We start from the raw sequence: 19,602 nt of genomic DNA on the forward strand, positions 1-19,602 counted from the left end.
CTTTCCCGTTGTTGAAAGAAAACTCAATACATTAAAAAAAAACAGATTAAGCCCCACCCACCCGCCCCAATCTCAATTGTGATGAATTTCTTATGGTAATTTCTTATAGAGAAATGAGCATTTTGCAACTAAATTCCGCCCTTCAGCTCACGATGAATACATTTGTCACAATTAAAAAGGGGTGGGTAGGCGGGGCTTGTATTTTGTCCATTTTTTTCTTAATATACCAAGTCTTCTTTTCCCAAAAAGAAACTGAAAACATGTTTAGCTTTCCCGTTGTTGAAAGAAAACTCAATATATTAAAAAAAAAACAAAGATTAAGCCCCACCCACCCGCCCCAATCTCAATTGTGATGAATTTGATATCTTAATTTCTTGTAGAGAAATGAGGATTTTGCAAACTAAACTCCGCCCTTCAGCTCACGATGAATAAAACATTCGTCACAATTGAGAAGGGGTGGGTGGGCGGGGCTTGTATTTTGTCCATTTTTTCTTAATATACCAAGTTTTCTTTTCCCAAGAAGAAACTGAAAATATGGTTAACTATCCTGTTATTGAAAGTAAACTCTATATGTTAAAATACAAACAAAGATTAAGCCCCACCCACCCGCCCCAATCTCAATTGTGATGAATTTCACATCTTAATTTCTTGTAGAGAAATGAGGATTTTGTAACTAAATCCCGCCCTTCAGCTCACAATGAATACAAATTCGTCACAATTGAGAAGGGGTGGATAGGCGGGGCTTGTATTTTGTCCATTTTTTCTTAATGTAGGAATTTTTTTTTCCCAAGAATAAACTGAAAACATGTTTAGCTTTCCCGTTGTTGAAAGAAAACTGTATGTATTAAAAAAACAACAAAGATTAAGCCCCACCCACCCACCCCAGTCTCAATTGTGATGAATTTCATATGGTAATTTCTTGTAGAGAAATGAGGATTTTGCAAACTAAACTCCGCCCTTTAGCTCACGATGAATAAAACATTCGTCACAATTGAGAAGGGGTGGGTGGGCGGGGCTTGCATTTTGTCCATTTTTTCTAAAAATACCAAGTGTTCTTTTCCCAAAAAGAAACTGAAAACATGTTTAGCTTTCCCGTTCTTGAAAGAAAACTCTATGTATTAAAAAAAAAAACAAAAATTAAGCCCCACCCACCCGCCCCAGTCTCAATTGTGATGAATTTCATATGGTAATTTCTTGTAGAGAAATAAGGATTTTGCAGCTAAACTCCGCCCTTCAGCTCACGATGAATAAAGCAGTGATCACAATTGAGAAGGGGTGGGTGGGCGGGGTTTGTATTTTGTCCATTTTTTCTTAATATATCAAGTCTTCTTTTCCCAACAAGAAACGGAAAACATGATTAACTATTCTGTCATTGAAAGAAAACTCTATTTATTAAAAAAAAAACAAACAAAGATTGAGCCCCACCCTCCCGCCCCAATTTCAAATGTGATGAGTTTCATATGGTAATTTCTTGTAGAGATATGAGGATTTTGCAGCTAAACTTCGCCCTTCAGCTTACAATGAATAAAACATTCATCACAATTGAGAAGGGGTGGGTGGGCGGGGTTTGTATTTTGTCCATTTTTTCTTAATTTATCAAGTCTTCTTTTCCCAAAAAGAAACTGAAAACATGGTTAACTATCCTGTTATTGAAAGAAAACTCTATATATTAAAAATACAGCAAAGATTAAGCCCCACCCACCCGCCCCATTCTCAATTGTGATGTATTTCATATGTTCATTTGTTGTAGAGAAATGAGGATTTTACAGCTAAAGTCCGCCCTTCAGCTCACGATGAATATAACATTTATCACAATTGAGAAGGGGTGGGTGGGCGGGGCTTGTATTTTGTCCATTTTTTTCTTAATGTACCAAGTCGTCTTTTCCCAAAGAGAAACTGAAAACATGGTTAGCTTTCTTGTTGTTGAAAGAACACTCTATATATTAAAAAAAAAGATTGCGCCCCACCCACCCACCCCAATCTCAATTGTGATGAATTTCATATGTTAATTTCTTGTAGAGAAATGAGCATTTTGTAACTAAATCCCGCCCTTCAGCTCACAATGAATAAAAAATTCGTCACAGTTGAGAAGGGGTGGGTGGGCGGGGCTTGTATCTTGTTCATTTTTTTCTTAATATACTAAATCTTCTTTTCTGAAAACTTGGTTAACTATCCTGTTATTGAAAGAAAACTCCATATATTAAAAAAAAAACAAAGATTAACTGTTTTCATTGAATCAAACAGATTTTTTGAATATTCAAAAAAAAAACAAAAAAGTCTACGCCGAATTGTTTTTTTACAAAATTTTGTATATTTGTCATGTTTGTTGATAGTGAAGTTTCTTCAAAATATCTTCAATTATCTTGAGTTTTTTTGTCTTCAAAACTAGGGACTTTTTGAAAATTCTTGTCTACTTTTTGGCAATCATACGAAAATTGTGCGGCCAGTGTGATTATTGTACAAATAAAATGTTTCACGTTAAAAACGTTTTTATAAATACATATTAAAAAAAAAAGTATACAGGATTATGATAAACTATGCACAAAATTATGACGGGAATGCAAGGTTTTTTTGGATAATCAATTTTAGGGAAGATGGATTGGAATTCGTAGACCAATAGAATGGCTCATCAAAAAAATTAATAAATGCGTGAATTTATTTTTTTGATTTAATCAGGAGATGTTTTAAAGTTGTCTTATGCCTTCTTTTTCTTAATATACATAGCCATTTTTTCACAACAAGAAACTTAAAATATGGTTAAAATGGTACATTTTTGCAAGGAAATGCGGATTTTGCAATTATGGGGCGGAGGTTAATTGCAAAATCGGTATTTCCTTATAGAAATTTTCCATTTTAAATGTTAAGTTTCATGTTGCGAAAAAAAGTCTACACATTCTAAAACAAAAAGGCGAAATATAAACCCCGCCCACCCACCCCATCTCAATTGTGATGATTTTTTTTATTCACTGTGCACCAAGGGGGCGGAGCTTAACTGCAAAATACTTATTACTTAGAAATTAAAAAGATATTTTTGAGTATCGTGTTGTTCAAATAATACTACATATATTAAGAAAAAAGGCAAAATACTTAGAATACTTAGAAATTTAAAACACATTTAAAATGGTAAATTTTTGAAAGGAAACATGGATTTTGCAATCAGGCTCCTCCCCCTTGGCTTACGACGAATAAAAAAAATCATCACAATTGAGAGAGGGCGGGTGGGCGGGGCTACATTTTGCCTTTTTTTCTTAATATGTGTAGACTTATTTCGATAACAAGAATAAATTCTACCCAAAATGTGATGAGTTTTTACTTATAATAATTTATCATTGCATTCATGTTTTTTAGATTTGCTGAAACATATAGCTCATGAAAATTAAAGAATGAGCCGATTTATGTTTAACTTTTTTCTAGACTTTTGTATAAGCAAGCGGTAATACCGCTCAAAAATGTTTTTAATTTTTTATGAATTTTGTGCATTACTTTGTCATAACTGTGTATATCGATCACAAAACTAAACACATTTCTGTTTGTGAGACTTTTACAATGTGGCTTATAGTAAACGAGGAATTATTTATGACTTGTTTAATTTTGGAAACAAATATGAAACTCTGCCAACACAAAGAATAAAAATAATTAATGTTACATAAAACTGGAACTGTTTTCATAATAACGAAATAACTGTATAAATCCAAAAATACGACGCGTTTTCTGCTATCTTACTGCTCTGCACCCCATCATCGGCACCTATGGCTTTATCAGAATACCAAAAACTTGTGACAATACATGGTGTAGATAGAGGTGTTGGCTCGATTTTAGATCAGAGGACATCACATAGCTAAACTGGACCCTCTGGGCATCAACAGTGCCGACTTGGACGACAGGACGCCCCAGGAGTTGCTCTACTCCCACTACAGTTTCGGTAAGAACTAATTTGATAACCTCCGACTTACCACACCCACACACCACTCGCGACATCTGTGAGAGAAAAACTAGGCTTTTTTTCATCACACTATAACTAATCGAGCGCACTAACTACTAAAAAGCACTGATTTAACGACACCTACGACGTGTCGCCAGTGTTGCATGCGTAGTTTTCCGACTTTCGTTTAGCCCCCTTTTTATTTTTTGTGTTTTTTTTTTTAATTTTGTTTGGCGTGTTTCATTTTGTTAACTCAGACAACCCGTCCAGGACCTACTCTGAAGAGCTGAAGCGCCAGGTCGAGCAGTTCATGAAACGTAAGGCTTCTGATTTTTGTTTTTGTAAGAGCAACTTACTTTATATTGTAAAAAGATTTTTTGTGGAGGGAGACGAGAGATAAGTACACACCCTGTAGATAAAGCGACTGCTGTAGATTTTTCTGTACGTTTCTTTGACTTTCTTCCGCTTATTAACACCCTAAAACGTCCGAAATGTTTCAAGCTGACTCGTACGACGACCGTTTAAGTGAAAGCAACTTTATTTTATCGCTTCTTCGGCACTCTTTTTTTTATTTTTGGTTGCGGTTTTAAATAAAGTAAAGTTGCTGGGTTCGGTTTTCTGTGATTTGGGCTAATTCTTGCGTGGTGCAGAGGATGACGACATGGACCGCACTTTCAAATTACCGTCGACCACCTTCATTGGTGGTAAAGAGAAGCAGTTGCCTCTGAGGGAGATCCTGAGGAGGCTGGAACTGACCTATTGTAGACATATCGGGGTCGAGTTTATGTTCATCAACAGCTTGGAACAGTGCAACTGGATCAGGCAGCGGCTGGAGACTCCGGGAGCCATGGAGATCGGCGCCGACGAGAAGAGACTAATCTTGGCGCGATTGACCCGAGCCACCGGGTGAGTTTTAACCCAAGAATCGAAGAAACCAAACGAACGCTACGTTTCTCCAGATTCGAGTCCTTCTTAGCCCGAAAGTGGTCCTCCGAGAAGCGCTTCGGTCTCGAAGGCTGCGAGATCCTCATCCCCGCCATGAAACAAGTCATCGACAAGTCGACCGAGCTCGGCGTGGAGAGCATCGTCATGGGTATGCCCCACCGCGGTCGTCTCAACGTCCTCGCCAACGTCTGTCGCAAACCCCTCCATCAACTCTTCACCCAGTTCGCCGGGTTGGAAGCCGCCGACGACGGCTCCGGTGACGTCAAGTACCACTTGGGTACCTACATCGAGCGGCTGAACCGCGTCACCAACAAAAATATCAGGTTGGCCGTGGTGGCCAATCCTTCCCATCTCGAAGCTGTCGATCCTGTTGTCCAAGGGAAAACAAGAGCCGAACAGTTCTATCGAGGTGACGGCGAGGGCAAGAAGGTTATGTCTATATTGTTGCACGGAGATGCGGCCTTCTGTGGACAAGGCATCGTTTTCGAAACGATGCACTTGTCGGATCTGCCTGATTACACCACCCATGGGACGATACACATCGTGGTGAACAACCAGATCGGGTTTACCACGGATCCGAGACACTCGAGGTCTTCGTCGTATTGTACAGGTAGGTGTTGCCCAGTGAGTAAGTTGACTGTGTCTACGAACGTATTGCGTATGTCTGCGTTCCCTCTACTAGGGACGTGCTTGCTGGTACATCGTCATAATGTTGCATTAGTACATCGCTACGTTTTACTATTATTTTTTTGTTTTCTCAGTTTTAAAAATTTTCAATTTTTAGATTTTGCAATTTTTCGATTTGAGTTTCTCGAATTTTTAATTTTTTGGTTTGCCATATTTCATTTCGGTTTTTATTTTCTTCGTTTTTTCACTTATTCGATTTCTCGATGTTTCGATTTTATAAATCTTTGCTTTTCCAATTTTGGTTTTTTCATTTTTTCGATTTGCAATTTAAAAATTAAATTTTGCGATTTTTGGATTCCTTAATTTTTCATTTCTTCAAATTTTCGACTTGCGATTTTTGTTTTTGGTTTTTTATATTCTATATTTTTACAATTTTTACGTTGTTCCATCTTCCGATTTTATACATATTTTTTTTCAATTTCAATTTTTTCTGTTATTGGTTTCTTCAGTTTTTCGATTTGCAGTTTTCAATTTGTCATTTTTTTCAATTTTACGAGAAGCATTTCTTCCAACTTTAGGATGTTTCAATTTTTAATTTCTCAAATTTTCGAATTTGAAATTTTTCGATTTGCGATTTTTCAATTTTTCGTTTTTTTTTTGTTTCTTCAATTTTTAGATTTTGCACTTTTACGATTAAAAATTTCTCGTGTTTTCAGTTTTTAATTTCCCAATTTTTCGATTCTTTAATTTTTCATTTTTTCAAATTTTCGACTTGCAATTTTTGGTTTCGGTTTTTTTTTTGTTTATTTTTATAATTTTTCGATTTTCGATTTAATAATTTTTTGTTCTTCAATTTTTGGATTTTGCGATTTTTCGATTGCTTAATTTTTCATTTCTTCAAATTTTCGATTTGCAATTTTTATTTTTGGGTTTTTTTATATTCTTTATTTCTACAATTTTTACCATTGTTCCATCTTCCGATTTTATATATATTTTTTTCAATTTCCATTTTTTCTATTCGTTTCTTCAAATTTTCGAATTGCAGTTTTCCAATTTCTCTGTTTTTTTCAATTTTACGAGATGCATTTCTTCGAGTTTTCTTTTTTAAATTTTTCAGTTTTCCGATTTTTCAACTTTGGGATGTTTCAATTTCTAATTTCTCAAATTTTAGAATTTTAAATTTTTCGTTTCTTCAATTTTTCGATTTGCGATTTTTCAATTTTTCGTTTTTTTTTTTGTTTCTTCAATTTTAGATTTTGCAATAAAAAATTGGTCGTGTTTTCAATTTTTAATTTCTCAATTTTTCGATTCTTTAATTTTTCTTTTTTTCAAATTTTCAATTTGCTATTTTTGGTTTCGGTTTTTATTTTCTTTATTTTTATAATTTTTCGATCCTCTGATTTTATGATTTTATGTTTATTTGTTTTTTTAATTTCTCTTTTCTTCAATTCTTCGATTTGCGGTTTCTCGACATTTTATTTTTTTTGTTTCTTCAATTTTTAAATTTTGCGATTTTTGGATTCCTTAATTTTTTATTTCTTCAAATTTTTGACTTGCAATTTTTGTTTTTGGTTTTTTATATTCTTTATTTTTACAATTTTTACGTTGTTCCATCTTCCGATTTTATACAAATTTTTTTCAATTTCAATTCTTTGTTATTCGTTTCTTCAGTTTTTCGATTTGCAGTTTTTCAATTCCTCATTTTTTTTCAATTTTACAAGAGGCATTTCTTGTAGTTTTCATTTTTAAATTTTTCAGTTTTTCGATTTTCCAACTTTGGGATGTTTCAATTTTTAATTTCTCAAATTTTCGAATTTGAAATTTTTCATTTCTTCAAATTTTCGATGATTTATTTTCTGTATATTAAAAATTTTTCGATTTTTCAATGTGCCGATTTTGTTTTTTCAGTTATAATTTTTTGAATGTTTCATTTCCTCGATTTTTCAATTTTTCATTTTTTTTGTTTCTTCAATTTTTCGATTTAAAATTTCTCGAGTTTTAAATTTTTCGATTCCTTATTTTTCATTTCATAAAATTTTCGATTTGCAGTTTTTGTTTTTGGTTTTTTATATTCTTTATTTTTACAATTTTTCGTTTCTTCAATTTTTGGATTTTGCACTTTTGCGATTAAAAATTTCCCGTTTTCAATTTTTAATTTCCCAATTTTTCGTTTCTTTAATTCACTTCTTCAAATTTCGACTTACAATTTTTGGTTTCGGTTTTTTATTTTGTTTATTTTTATAATTTTTCGATCTTCCATTTTATAATTTTTTGTTTTTTCAATTTTTCATTTCATCAATTTTGCGATTTTCGTTTTTTCAAAATTTTTTTGTTCTTCAATTTTTGGATTTTGCGATTTTTCGATTGCTTAATTTTTCATTTCTTCGAATTTTCGATTTGCAATTTTTATTTTTTATTTCCCAATTTTTCGATTCTTTAATTTACTTGCAATTTTTGGTTTCGGTTTTTTATTTTGTTGTGGACCCACCACTGACCCGGAAATGACCGGCATTCAGGCAAGACTTCTATCATTACGGGTACTAAGACCAAGTAATGATATGCATTGATTAAATTTGTTTATTTTTATAATTTTTCGATCCTCCGATTTTATTATTATCTGTTTTTTTAATTTCTCTTTTCTTCAATTCTTCGATTTGCGGTTTTTCAACATTTTATTTTTTTGTTTCTTCAAATTTTCAATTTACTGTTTTTACGTTTTTCCATCTTCCGATTTTATACATATTTTCTTCAATTTCAATTTTTTCTGTTATTGGTTTCTTCAGTTTTTCCGTTTGCAGTTTTTCAATTTCTCATTTTTTTCAATTTTACGGGATGCATTTCTCTCGAGTTTTCTTTTTACAATTTTTCAGTTTTCCGATTTTCCAACTTTAGGATGTTTCAATTTTTAATTTCTCAAATTTTCGAATTTTAAATTTTTCGTTTCTTCAATTTTTCGATTTACAATTTTTCAATTTTTCGTTTTTTCTTTGTTTCTTCAATTTTTAATTGCCCAATTTTTCGATTGCTTAATTTTTCATTTCTTCAAATTTTCGATTTGCAATTTTTATTTTTGGTTTTTTTATATTCCTTATTTCTACAATTTTTACTTTGTTCCATCTTTCGATTTTATATATATTTTTCAATTTCCATTTTTTCTATTCATTTCTTTAAGTTTCCATTTTTAACTTTTTCAGTTTTGCGATTTTCCAACTTGAATACTTCAACTTTTAATTTCTTAAATTTTCGATTCTTTAATTTTTCATTTCTTCGATTTTTCGATTTAAAATTTCTCGTGTTTTCAATTTTTAAGTTTCTAATTTTTCGATTCTTTAATTTTTCATTTCTTCAAATTTTCCATTGGAATTTTTTTTTCTGTTTTTTCTGTTACTTATTTTTACAATTTTTCGATTTTTCAATGTTCCGATTTTATATATGTATATATTTTTTTAAGTTTAAATTTTTTCAGTTATTCGTTTCTTCAATTTTTCGATTTGCAAATTTTCGTTTTGGTTTTTTATTTTATTTATTTTTTCAATTTTTATTTTTTCAGTGTGAAATTTTTAATAGTAATTTTTCGATTTTTCAGTTTTAAAATTTTTCGTTTTTCGTTTTTTCAATTTTAGGCTCTTCAAATTCATGATTTTTCAGCTTTAAAATTTTTCACATTCTCAATGTTCCGGTTTTAGAACTTTTCCAATTTTCAATTAACGGATTTTAAGAATTTTTCATTTATTCGATTTTTAATTTTTCAATTTCTAGGTATATATTTAATTTTTCGATTTTACAATTTTTGGGTTTCCAATTTTTCGATTTTGCAATTTTTCCGGTTTTTTAGTTTTTTGATTTTTAATTTTTTGATTTTGTAGTTTTCGATTTTTCAACTTTTCGAATAAAACAAAGGAAAAATGCAAAATTATAAAATTAAGAAATCAATGATGAATTTAAAAAATCGGAAAATCTGATAATCTGAGAAATTCATAAATTGCAAAATCGAATAATTAAAAAATTGGAAAATCAAAGAATTGAAAAATCAAACATTGAAAAAATAAAAGAAATGAAAAAACGAAAAATTGTGATATAAAATTTAGAAAATCAAGCTTAAAAAAATCGGAAAAATGAAAAATAAAACTTAAAAATTTAAAATTGGAAACTGAAACATAAAAATTGAAAAATTTGGAAATCGAGAAATTGAAAATTTGAAAAAAATTAAAGTTCGGAAGACGAAAAATTATGAAACTAAACATTGAAAAATTAAAAAATTAAAATTCAGTTTTTCAATCTTTCAACTTTACAATTTTGACGATTCTACAATTTTACAATTTTTGGATTTTTTTATTTTTTGATTTTTATTTTTTTAAATTTCACGATTTTTAGTTTTTCAGTCTTTCGATTTTTAGTTCCTTCAGGTCTTCGATTTTTCAACTGTTTCGAATAAAAAAAGTACAAAAATTGCAAAATTGTAGAATTGAAAAATCAAAAATCATTAAACGAAAAAGTATAGAAGGAAAACATTGAAAAATCTAAAAATTAGTAATGGAAAACTTGAAAAATTTACAAATCGAATGAATAAAAATTGAGAAACTCAAAAATCGAATAACTACAAAATTGAAAAAACGAAATTGTAAAATCCAATTATTGAAAATAAAAAAAAATGGGAAAACCTGATATTTGGGAAATTCAAAAATTGAAAATTTGAAGAATACGACAAATTATAAAATCGAAAGAAACATGAAAAAAAAGGAAATGAAAAACGAAAAATCGTGATATACTCGTAAAATCAACAAAATGAAAATTAAAAAATCGGGAATATGAAAAATAAAACTGAAAAATCGAAGAAACGAAAAACTGAAAATTTTGCAAATTGAGAAATTGAAAATTTGAAAACATTCAAGTTGCGAAAACGGAAAATTAGGACACTAAAACACTGAAAAATGGAAAAATTGTAAAGTTTTATTTCAGTTTAGTGTTTCAGCATTACAGTTTTTCACCTTTACAATTTTGACGATTCTACAATATTTCCACTTTACAATTTTGAATTTTCCAATTTTTCGATTCGATTCGTTTTTTCTTCTTTCCAATTTTTCGATTTTTAAGTTTATCGATTTTTAGTTTTTCAATGTTGTTCCGATTTTCTGTTGCTTCAGGTCTTCGATATGCAATTTTTCGAATTTTTTTGGTTTTTTAGTTTTTCGATTTTTCAACTGTTTCGAGTAAAAAAATATGGAAAAATTGCAAAATTGTAGAATTGAAAAATCAAAAATCATTAAACGAGAAAGTATAGAAGGAAAACATTGAAAAATCTAAAAATTAGTAATGCAGAATTTGAAAAATTTACAAATCGAATGATTAAAAATTGAGAAACTCAAAAATCGAAAAACTACAAAATTGAAAAAACGAAATATGTATTGCAAAATCCAAATATTGAAAATACAAAAAATGGGAAAAACCTGATATTTGGGGAATTCAAAAATTGAAAATTTGAAGAATTGAATAAACGGAAAATTATAAAATCGAAAGAAAAAAAAGGAAATGAAAATTAAAAAATCGGGAATATGAAAAATAAAACTTAAAAATTTGAGGAAACTGAAAAATCGAAAAATTGAAGAAACAAAAAAATTGAAAAAAATTTGCAAATTGAGAAATTGAAAATTTGAAAAAATTAAAGTTGCGAAAACGGAAAATTCTGAAAAATGGAAAAATTGAAAAATTTTATTTCAGTTCAATGTTTCAGTATTACAGTTGTTCACTTTTGAGGATTCTACAATTTTTCCACCTTACAATTTTGGATTTTCCAATTTTTCGATTGGATTCGTTGTTTCTTCTTTCCAATTTTTCGATTTTTAAGTTTCTCGATTTTCCGCTTTTTCCATTTTGCAGTTTTTCGTTTTCTCGGTTTTTCAATTTTTCGTGTTTTTCCGGTTTTTTGGTTTTTCGATTTTTCAACTGTTTCGAATTAAAAAAATGGAAAAATTGCAAAATTATAGAATTAAAAAAATCAAAAAATCATTAAACGAAAAAGTCTAGAAGGAAAACTGAAAAATCTAAAAATTAGTAATGAAGAACTTGAAAAATTGAAAAAATGTAGTGTAAAATCGAAATATTGAAAATTAAAAAAAATCGGAAAATCTGGTATTTGAGAAATTCAAAAATTGAAAACTTGAAGAATTGAATAATCGAAAAATCGCGATTTAAAATCGAGAAAATGAAAAATATTTTTTTAGCTTTTCGATTTTTCAATGTTTCGATTTTTCAACTTTTCGAATAAAAAATGAAAAATTGCAAAATTGTAAAATTAAAAAATCGATGATGAATTAAAAAAATTGGAAAATCAAGAAATTAAAAAATCAAACATTGAGAATTTGAAGAATTGAGTAAAAGAAAAATGATCAAATTAAAGGAAACATTCAAAAAGTAAAAGAAATGAAAAAACGAAAAATTGTGATATAAAATCCAGAAAATAAAACTTAAAAAAATCGGGAAAATGAAAAATAAATCTTGAAAAATTAAAAATTGAGAAACTGAAAAATAAAAATTGAAAAATTTGGAAATCAAGAAATTGAAAATTTGAAAAAATTAAAATTCAATTTTTGGATTTTTTTATTTTTCGATTTTTATTTTTTTAAGTTTCGCGATTTTTAGTTTTTCAATGTTCCGATTTTTAGTTCCTTCAGGCCTTCGATTTACAATTTTTCGGTTTTCCGCTTTTTCGATTTCGCAATTTTTTTCCAATTTTTCAATTCGATTCGTTTTTTTTTCTTTCCAATTTTTCGATTTTTAAGTTTCTCGATTTCTAGTTTCCAATTAAATTAATTAAACGAAAAAGTTTAGAAGGAAAACTGAAAAATCTAAAAATTAGTAATGAAGAACTTGAAAAACTACAAAATCGAAAAAACGAAACATGTATTGTAAAATCGAAATATTGAAAATTAAAAAAAAATCGGAAAATCTGGTATTTGAGAAATTCAAAAATTAAAAATTTGAAGAATTGAATAAACGAAAAATCGCGATTTAAAATCGAGAAAATGAAAAATAAAACTTGAAAAATTGAGGAAACTGAAACATTCGGAAAGTACAAAATTATAATATCAAAAAATTGCAAATCGAAAAATTTAAGAAACGAAAAATTGAAAATTTTGTAAATTGAGAAATTGAAAATTTGAAAAGACGAAAGTGCGAAAACGGAAAATTATGAAACCAAAACACTGAAAAATTTTTCGTTTTTTCTTCTTTCTAATTCTTCGATTTTTAGTTTTTCGATGTTTCTATGTTTCGTTGCTTCAGTTCTTCTATTTGCAATTTTTCAGTTTTCCGGTTTTTTAGCTTTTCGATTTTTCAACTTTTCGAATAAAAAATGGAAAATTGCAAAATTGTAAAATTAAAAAATCAATGATGAATTAAAAAAATCGGAAAATCTAATAATTGAGAAATTCATAAATTGCAAAATCGAGTAATTAAAAAATTGGAAAATCGAGGAATTGAAATATCAAACATTGAAAATTTGAAGACTTGAGTAAAAAAAAATTATGAAATTGAAAAAAACATTGAAAAAATAAAAGAAATAAAAAACGAAAAATTGTTATATAAAATACAGAAAATGAAACTTTAAAAAATCGGGACAATGAAAAATAAAACTTGAAAAATTTGGAAATCGAGAAATTGAAAATTTGAAAAAATAAAAGTTCGGAAGACGAAAAATGATCCCGAAACATTGAAAAATGGAAAAATTGAAAAATTAAAATTCAATTTTTCAATCTTTTAATGTTAGTTTTTCCACTTTACAATTTTGACGATTCTACAATTTTACAATTTTTGGATTTTTTTATTTTTCGATTTTCCGCTTTTTCGATTTTGCAGTTTTCCTTTTTTTCGATTTTTCAACTGTTTCGAAAAAAAAAAGGGCAAAATTTCAAAATTGTAGAATTGAAGAATCAAAAATCATTAAACGAAAAAGTATAGAGGGAAAACATTGAAAAATCTAAAAATTAGTAATAGAGAACTTGAAAAATTTACAAATCGAATAAATAAAAATAGAGAAACTCAAAAATCGAAAAACTACAAAATAAAAAAAGTTGGAAAACCTGATATTTGGGAAATTCAAAAATTGAAAATTTGAAGAATTAAATATACGAAAAACTATAAAATCGAAAGAAACATGAAAAAAAAAGGAAATGAAAAAACGAAAAATCGTGATATACTCGTAAAATTGACAAAATGAAAAAAAAATCGGGAATATGAAAAATAAAACTTGAAAAATTGAGGAAACTGAAAAATCGAAAAATTGAAAAATTAGGAAATTGAGAAATTGAAAATTTGAAAAAATTAAAATTGCGAAAGCGGAAAATTAGGACACCAAAACACTGAAAAATGGAAAAATTGAAAACTTTTTTTCAGTTCCATGTTTCAGTATTACAGTTTTTCACCTTTACAATTTTGACGATTGTAAAATTTTTCCACTTTACAATTTCGCAGTTTTTAGTTTTTTCGCTTTTTCAATCTTTTGTAATTTTCCGGTTTTTAGTTTTTCGATTTTTCAACTGTTTCGAAAAAAAAAAATGGAAAAATTGCAAAATTATAGAATGAAAATATCGAAAATCATTAAACGAAATGGTTTATAAGGAAAAATGAAAAATCTAAAAATTAGTAATGAAGAACTTGAAAAATTACAAATCAAATGATTAAAAATTGGGAAATTCAAAAATCGAAAATCTACAAAATCGAAAAAACGAAACATGTATTGGAAAATCGAAATATTGAAAATAAAAAAAAATCGGAAAATCTGGTATTTGAGAAATTCAAAAATTGAAACTTTCAAGAGTTGAATAAACGAAAAATCGCGATATAAAATCGAGAAAATGAATAATAAAACTTGAAAAATTGAGGAAACTGAAAAATTGAAAAATACAAAATTATAATATCGAAAAATTGAAAAACTTGTAAATTGGGAAATTGAAAATTTGAAAAAAGTGCGAAAACGCAAAATTATGAAACCAAAACACCGAGAATTGGAAAAATAGAAAAATTTATCTTCAGTTCAATCATTCAGTATTATAGTTTTTCAACTTTACAATTTTGACTTTCCACCATTTTTCCATTTTACAATTTTGGATTTTCCTATTTTTCGTTGCTTCAGTTCTATTTGCAATTTTTCAATTTTTTCCGGTTTTTTAGCTTTTCGATTTTTCAATGTTTCGATTTTTCAACTTTTCGGATAAAAAAAATTAAAATAGCAACATTGTAAAATTGGAAAGTCAAAAATGAGAAAACGAAAAAGTATTGAAAAATTTAAAAATTGGAAATAAAGAACTTGAAAAATTGAAGAAACGAAAACTGCAAAAATTGAAAAAACGAAATATTGAAAACTTAAAAGGACTGAGTAAACGAAAAAATGAAAATTAAAAAATCGGGGAAACGAAAAATAAAATTCGAAAACTTGAAAAATTGAGGAAACAAAAAATTGAAAAATTTGGAAATCGAGAAATTGAAATTTTGAAAAAATTAAGGCCAGTCACGTATTTAACGGCGCGTTTAGTTACGTCTAATTGGCGAAAAGTGAAAAATCGTGATATCAAAAAATTGGCCAAAGTTAAGTAAGTAAATATAAATTTTTTAAAAAAAAAGATAAGATATGATCATGCGATATACTATTGTCCTTTTGTACAGGGTGTCTCTTTTATTTGATACAACCCCTGTAACTCTTTTATTTTTAAGAAAAACCTATAGTTCTTTGAGCAAATTTGTATTATTTTAAAGGAACTATGTGATGGCAACCTCACATTTTTATTATAACTTCCGGTAGAACTGGAAATGACGTCAATTTTATTTTTTTTTATGGAACACTAGGTATATTTCTCCATAAATGGAAATATTGATTTTTTGTAAAAAGTCATAAGCAACTCATATTCTAAAATCATACTTAAAAAGTTATTCAATAAAACAGACGAAATATTCATATTTGTTAATGACAATCTAGTAGCTTGAAAAATTGACACTCACGTCATTTATTCACATAAGTGATCTTTTAAAATGATACAAAATTGCTCAAAGAGCTATATGTTTATCTTTAGAAATAAAAGAAATTTAGGGGTTGTATCAAATAAAAGAAACACATGGTATGTACCTGTCACATCCATGCCTCTTATGTGTCTTCTGGGTCATACCTGGAGCTTAATCGAGGGTATTGATACCTCCCGCAGATGTGGCCCGCGTCGTCAACGCGCCTATTTTCCACGTCAACTCCGATGACCCCGAGAGCGTCATGCACGTGTGCAACATGGCGGCCGAATGGCGCTCCACGTTCCACAAAGACGTCGTCATCGACATCGTGTGCTACCGACGCAACGGCCACAACGAGATCGACGAACCCATGTTCACTCAACCCCTCATGTACCGCAAGATCCGCAACACGAAATCAGCCCTCGAGAAGTACGCCGAAAACCTGATCAAAGAAGGCGTCGTAACCCCCGACGAAGTCAAGGACGTGAAGAGCAAGTACGAGAAGATCTGCGAGGACGCGTTGGACAGCGCCCGCAAAGAGACCCACATCAAGTACAAGGACTGGTTGGACAGCCCTTGGTCGGGCTTCTTCGAAGGGAAGGATCCTCTCAAGGCTGGCACCACCGGCGTCAAGGAGGACACCCTCGTCCACATAGGGAAGAGGTTCTCGTCGCCGCCGCCCAACGCCGCCGAGTTCGTCATCCACAAGGGTATCGAGAGGATCCTGAAGTCGAGGATGGAGATGGTCGAGGCGAGGACCTGCGACTGGGCTCTGGGCGAAGCGATGGCTTTTGGGTCGCTGTTGAAGGAGGGTATTCATGTGAGGCTGTCGGGGCAGGACGTGGAGCGAGGCACGTTCTCGCATCGGCACCACGTTTTGCACCACCAGACGGTGGATAAGGCCACTTACAGGTAGGTTCGGTGCGGAAGATGGTGGGAACTTGTTTGATCTTAAGACCAGCGGGCGGTCAAGCGAATGTCGACTCTAAACGTTCAGAAGTAACTTGATTTTTTGTAATGAATTTTTTTTGGTACATCTTTAAATGCTCGTATTTAGAAGCATAATGTCATATTTCACATGTTTCACTCGATTTTGACATGGAAATAGACAATTATGTAATACAAAAAACAGGACTACTTTGGAATCGACACGTGGAATTTTTTGAAAATTTTTAGACGACTTTTTCAAAAATGAAATTTGGCCCATTTTCGACCATTTCACACCGGATATTTCGAAAATATTGCTCGCTGACCATAAACACGCTATATTTTTGTAATCATCACGTCGATATCTACATCCCTGAATTTTCTGAGAATTTTCAGACAACTTTTACAAAAATAAAATTTTTCAAAATCGGAAATTCGAAAATTCGATCAATCGAGTATTCAAACAATTGAAAATCGGGAGATTGAAAATTGAAACATTGTACGGTCTAAATTCGAAAATTCGAGATGTTGGAAAATCGAAATGAGAAAAATTGATAATTTGAAAATCAAAATTCGAGACCTCCAAAATCGAGATTTCAAAGAAATCGAAATTTAAAAAAATTGAAAAGTTTAATAACTGAAGAATGGGAGAATCGAAAAACCGATAAGTAAAAACTGAAAATTCGGAAATTTGAAAGATGAAAAATGGAAAAGTCGAAAAATCCAAATTATCGAAAAATCGAACAAGTGGTAAATAAAAACTGAAAACTCTGAAACGTGTTGAATGAAAAAATTGAAAAATCTGTAATTTGAAAGATTAGAAATAAAGAAGTTGAAACTCGAGATTTCAAAAAAAAATCAAAATCCAAAACAAAATCGAAAAATCCAAAAATCGGGAAATCAAAAGTTCGAAAAGTAAAAATTGTCTAAAACTTGTAGAATGGAAAAATTCAAAAATCGAAAAGTCTAAACTCGAGATTTCGAAAAATCGAAAAAGCCAAAATCCAAGAAAAGGAAGTTCGAAAATCGTGAAATCGAAAATTCGAGAAGTCGAGATTTGAAAAATCGAAAATCGAAAAATTCAAATAGCCGGAACATGAAAATTCGTTGAAAATAATATTCCAAAAATCGAAAATCGAAAGAACTAAAACTCGAAAATTCTAGTTGATGAAAAATTGCACAGAAAAATTGGAAAGTCTACAAACTGTAGAATGGAAAAATTGAAAAATCAAAAATTCGAAATATGTAAAATCTAAAAATTCTAAAATGGAGATTTTCAAAAATTGAGAAAACGAAGAATAGAAAAACAAATATGTATTTAGCAAGTCGAACTGAAAATCCGAAAAATTAAAAAATCCAGAAATCAAAAATCGGAAAGTAAAAATCTTGAATATTCGAAAGATTCGAATACTTGGAAAATGAAAATTCGAAAATCGAAAAACGAGAACTATAGAAATCGAAGAGTAAAATACTGAGAAGTCTAAAATCTGTATAGAATTAAAAAATTGAAAAATCGGAAATTTGAAAGGTGAAAAATCGAAAATTCGAAAAATCCAAAAATCGAGAAATCGGAAATTCGAAAAGTAAAAAAATTGAAAAGTTTAAAAATCTAAAGAATGGAAAAATAAATAATAAGTGAAGATTCGAAAAATGAAAAATCGAAAAGTCGAAACTCAAAGTTTCGAAAAATTTTGAAATCGAAAATTCCAGGAATCAAATATTTAACAAATCGAAAAATGGAAAGTCGAAAAACTAAAAATTAAGAAATCAAAAATTGGAAAGTAAAAAATTGAAAATTCCAAAAATTCAAATAGTCGGAACTGAAAATTCGATTAATAAAATAATATTCCAAAAATCGAAAATCGACAAACTGAAAACTGAAATATCGAAAAATAAAAAAAAATCGAGAATTTGGGATGTTGAAAAATTGCAGAGAAAAATCGAAAAATAAAAATTGTCTAATACCTGTAGGATGGAAAAATTGAAAAATCGAATCTTCGAAAAATGAAAAACCGAAAAGTCGAAACTGGAGATTTCGAAAAATCGAAAAAGCCAAAATTCAAGAAAAGGATGGTCGAAAATCGTGAAATCTAAACTTGGAGAATTCGAAATTCGAAAAATCGAAAAATTCAAATAGCCCGAAATTGAAAATTCGATGAAAATAATATTCAAAAAGTCGAATACCGAAAAATAAAAAAATACGAAATCTCTAGAAATCGAAAATCGAAAGAACTAAAACTCGAAAATTTGAGATGATGAAAAATTGCACAGAAAAATTGAAGTCTACAAGCTGTATAATGGAAAAATTGAAAAATCAAAAATTCGAAAAACAAATTCGAAAAATTGAAAAACGGAAAGCCGAAAATTCCAAAAATCGAAAGTCGAAAATTCGAGATGTTGAAATATCGAAAAATCGAAACTGAAAATCCGAAAAATTAAAAAATCCGGAAATCAAAAATCGGAAAGTAAAAAAATTGAATATTCGAAAGATTTCGCATAGTCGAAAAACGAGAACTATAGAAATCGAAAAGTAAAAAACTGAAAAGTCTAAAATCTGTATAGAATAAAAAATTGAAAAATCAAAAATCCGAAACTTGAGATTTCGAAAATGCCAAAATAAAAAAAATCCAAAAAATATGAAATTCGAAAAGTAAAAAAATTAAAAAGTTTAAAAACTAAAGATTAGAAAAATCAATAATAATTGAAGATTCGAAAAATGAAAAATTGAAAAGTCAAAACTCCACATTTCGAAAAATCACAAAAACCAAAATTCAAATAAAGGAAATTCGAAAAATCTTGAAATCGAAAATTGCACGAATCAAATATTTAACAAATCGAAAGTCGAAAAACTAAAAATTAAGAAATCAAAAATTGGAAAGTAAAAAAATTGAAAATACGAAAAATTCAAATAGTCAGAACCGAAAATTCGATGAAAATAATATTGCAAAAATCGAAAATGGAAAGAACTAAAACTCGAAAATTCGAGATGGTGAAAAATTGCACAAAAAAATTGATAAGTCTACAAGCTGTAGAATGGAAAAATTGAAAAATCAAAAATTCGAGAAATGAAAAATCCAAAACTCGAAAATGGAGATTCTCAAAAATTGAGAAAACGAAAAATCGAAAAGCCGGAGAGTCGAAACAACGGAAATTCGAAAAGTCGGAAAACAAATTCGAAAAATTGGAAA

At 29.5% G+C, this 19,602-nt stretch overlaps 1 protein-coding gene across 6 annotated transcripts in view; it reads left to right on the plus strand.

The window, feature by feature from the left end:
- Window positions 1–19,602, plus strand: part of LOC135131118 (2-oxoglutarate dehydrogenase complex component E1-like) — a 43,024-nt gene that overhangs the window by 17,818 nt on the left and 5,604 nt on the right. For 2 of the 6 annotated variants that reach the window (XM_064058664.1, XM_064058667.1), the window contains exons 4-8: window positions 3,820–3,922; window positions 4,180–4,239; window positions 4,573–4,828; window positions 4,882–5,477; window positions 15,688–16,399. In XM_064058664.1, coding sequence (XP_063914734.1) covers window positions 3,820–3,922; window positions 4,180–4,239; window positions 4,573–4,828; window positions 4,882–5,477; window positions 15,688–16,399 — 1,727 coding nt within the window. The remainder of the gene's footprint in view (window positions 1–3,819; window positions 3,923–4,179; window positions 4,240–4,572; window positions 4,829–4,881; window positions 5,478–15,687; window positions 16,400–19,602) is intronic. The other 4 variants (XM_064058666.1, XM_064058669.1, XM_064058665.1 and 1 more) reach the window with 2 other exon arrangements.

Source organism: Zophobas morio, unplaced genomic scaffold, assembly GCF_036711695.1.
Source record: "Zophobas morio isolate AGI-343-1 ecotype UQ-CSIRO unplaced genomic scaffold, CSIRO_AGI_Zmor_V1 ptg000018l, whole genome shotgun sequence".
Lineage (NCBI taxonomy): Eukaryota > Metazoa > Arthropoda > Insecta > Coleoptera > Tenebrionidae > Zophobas > Zophobas morio.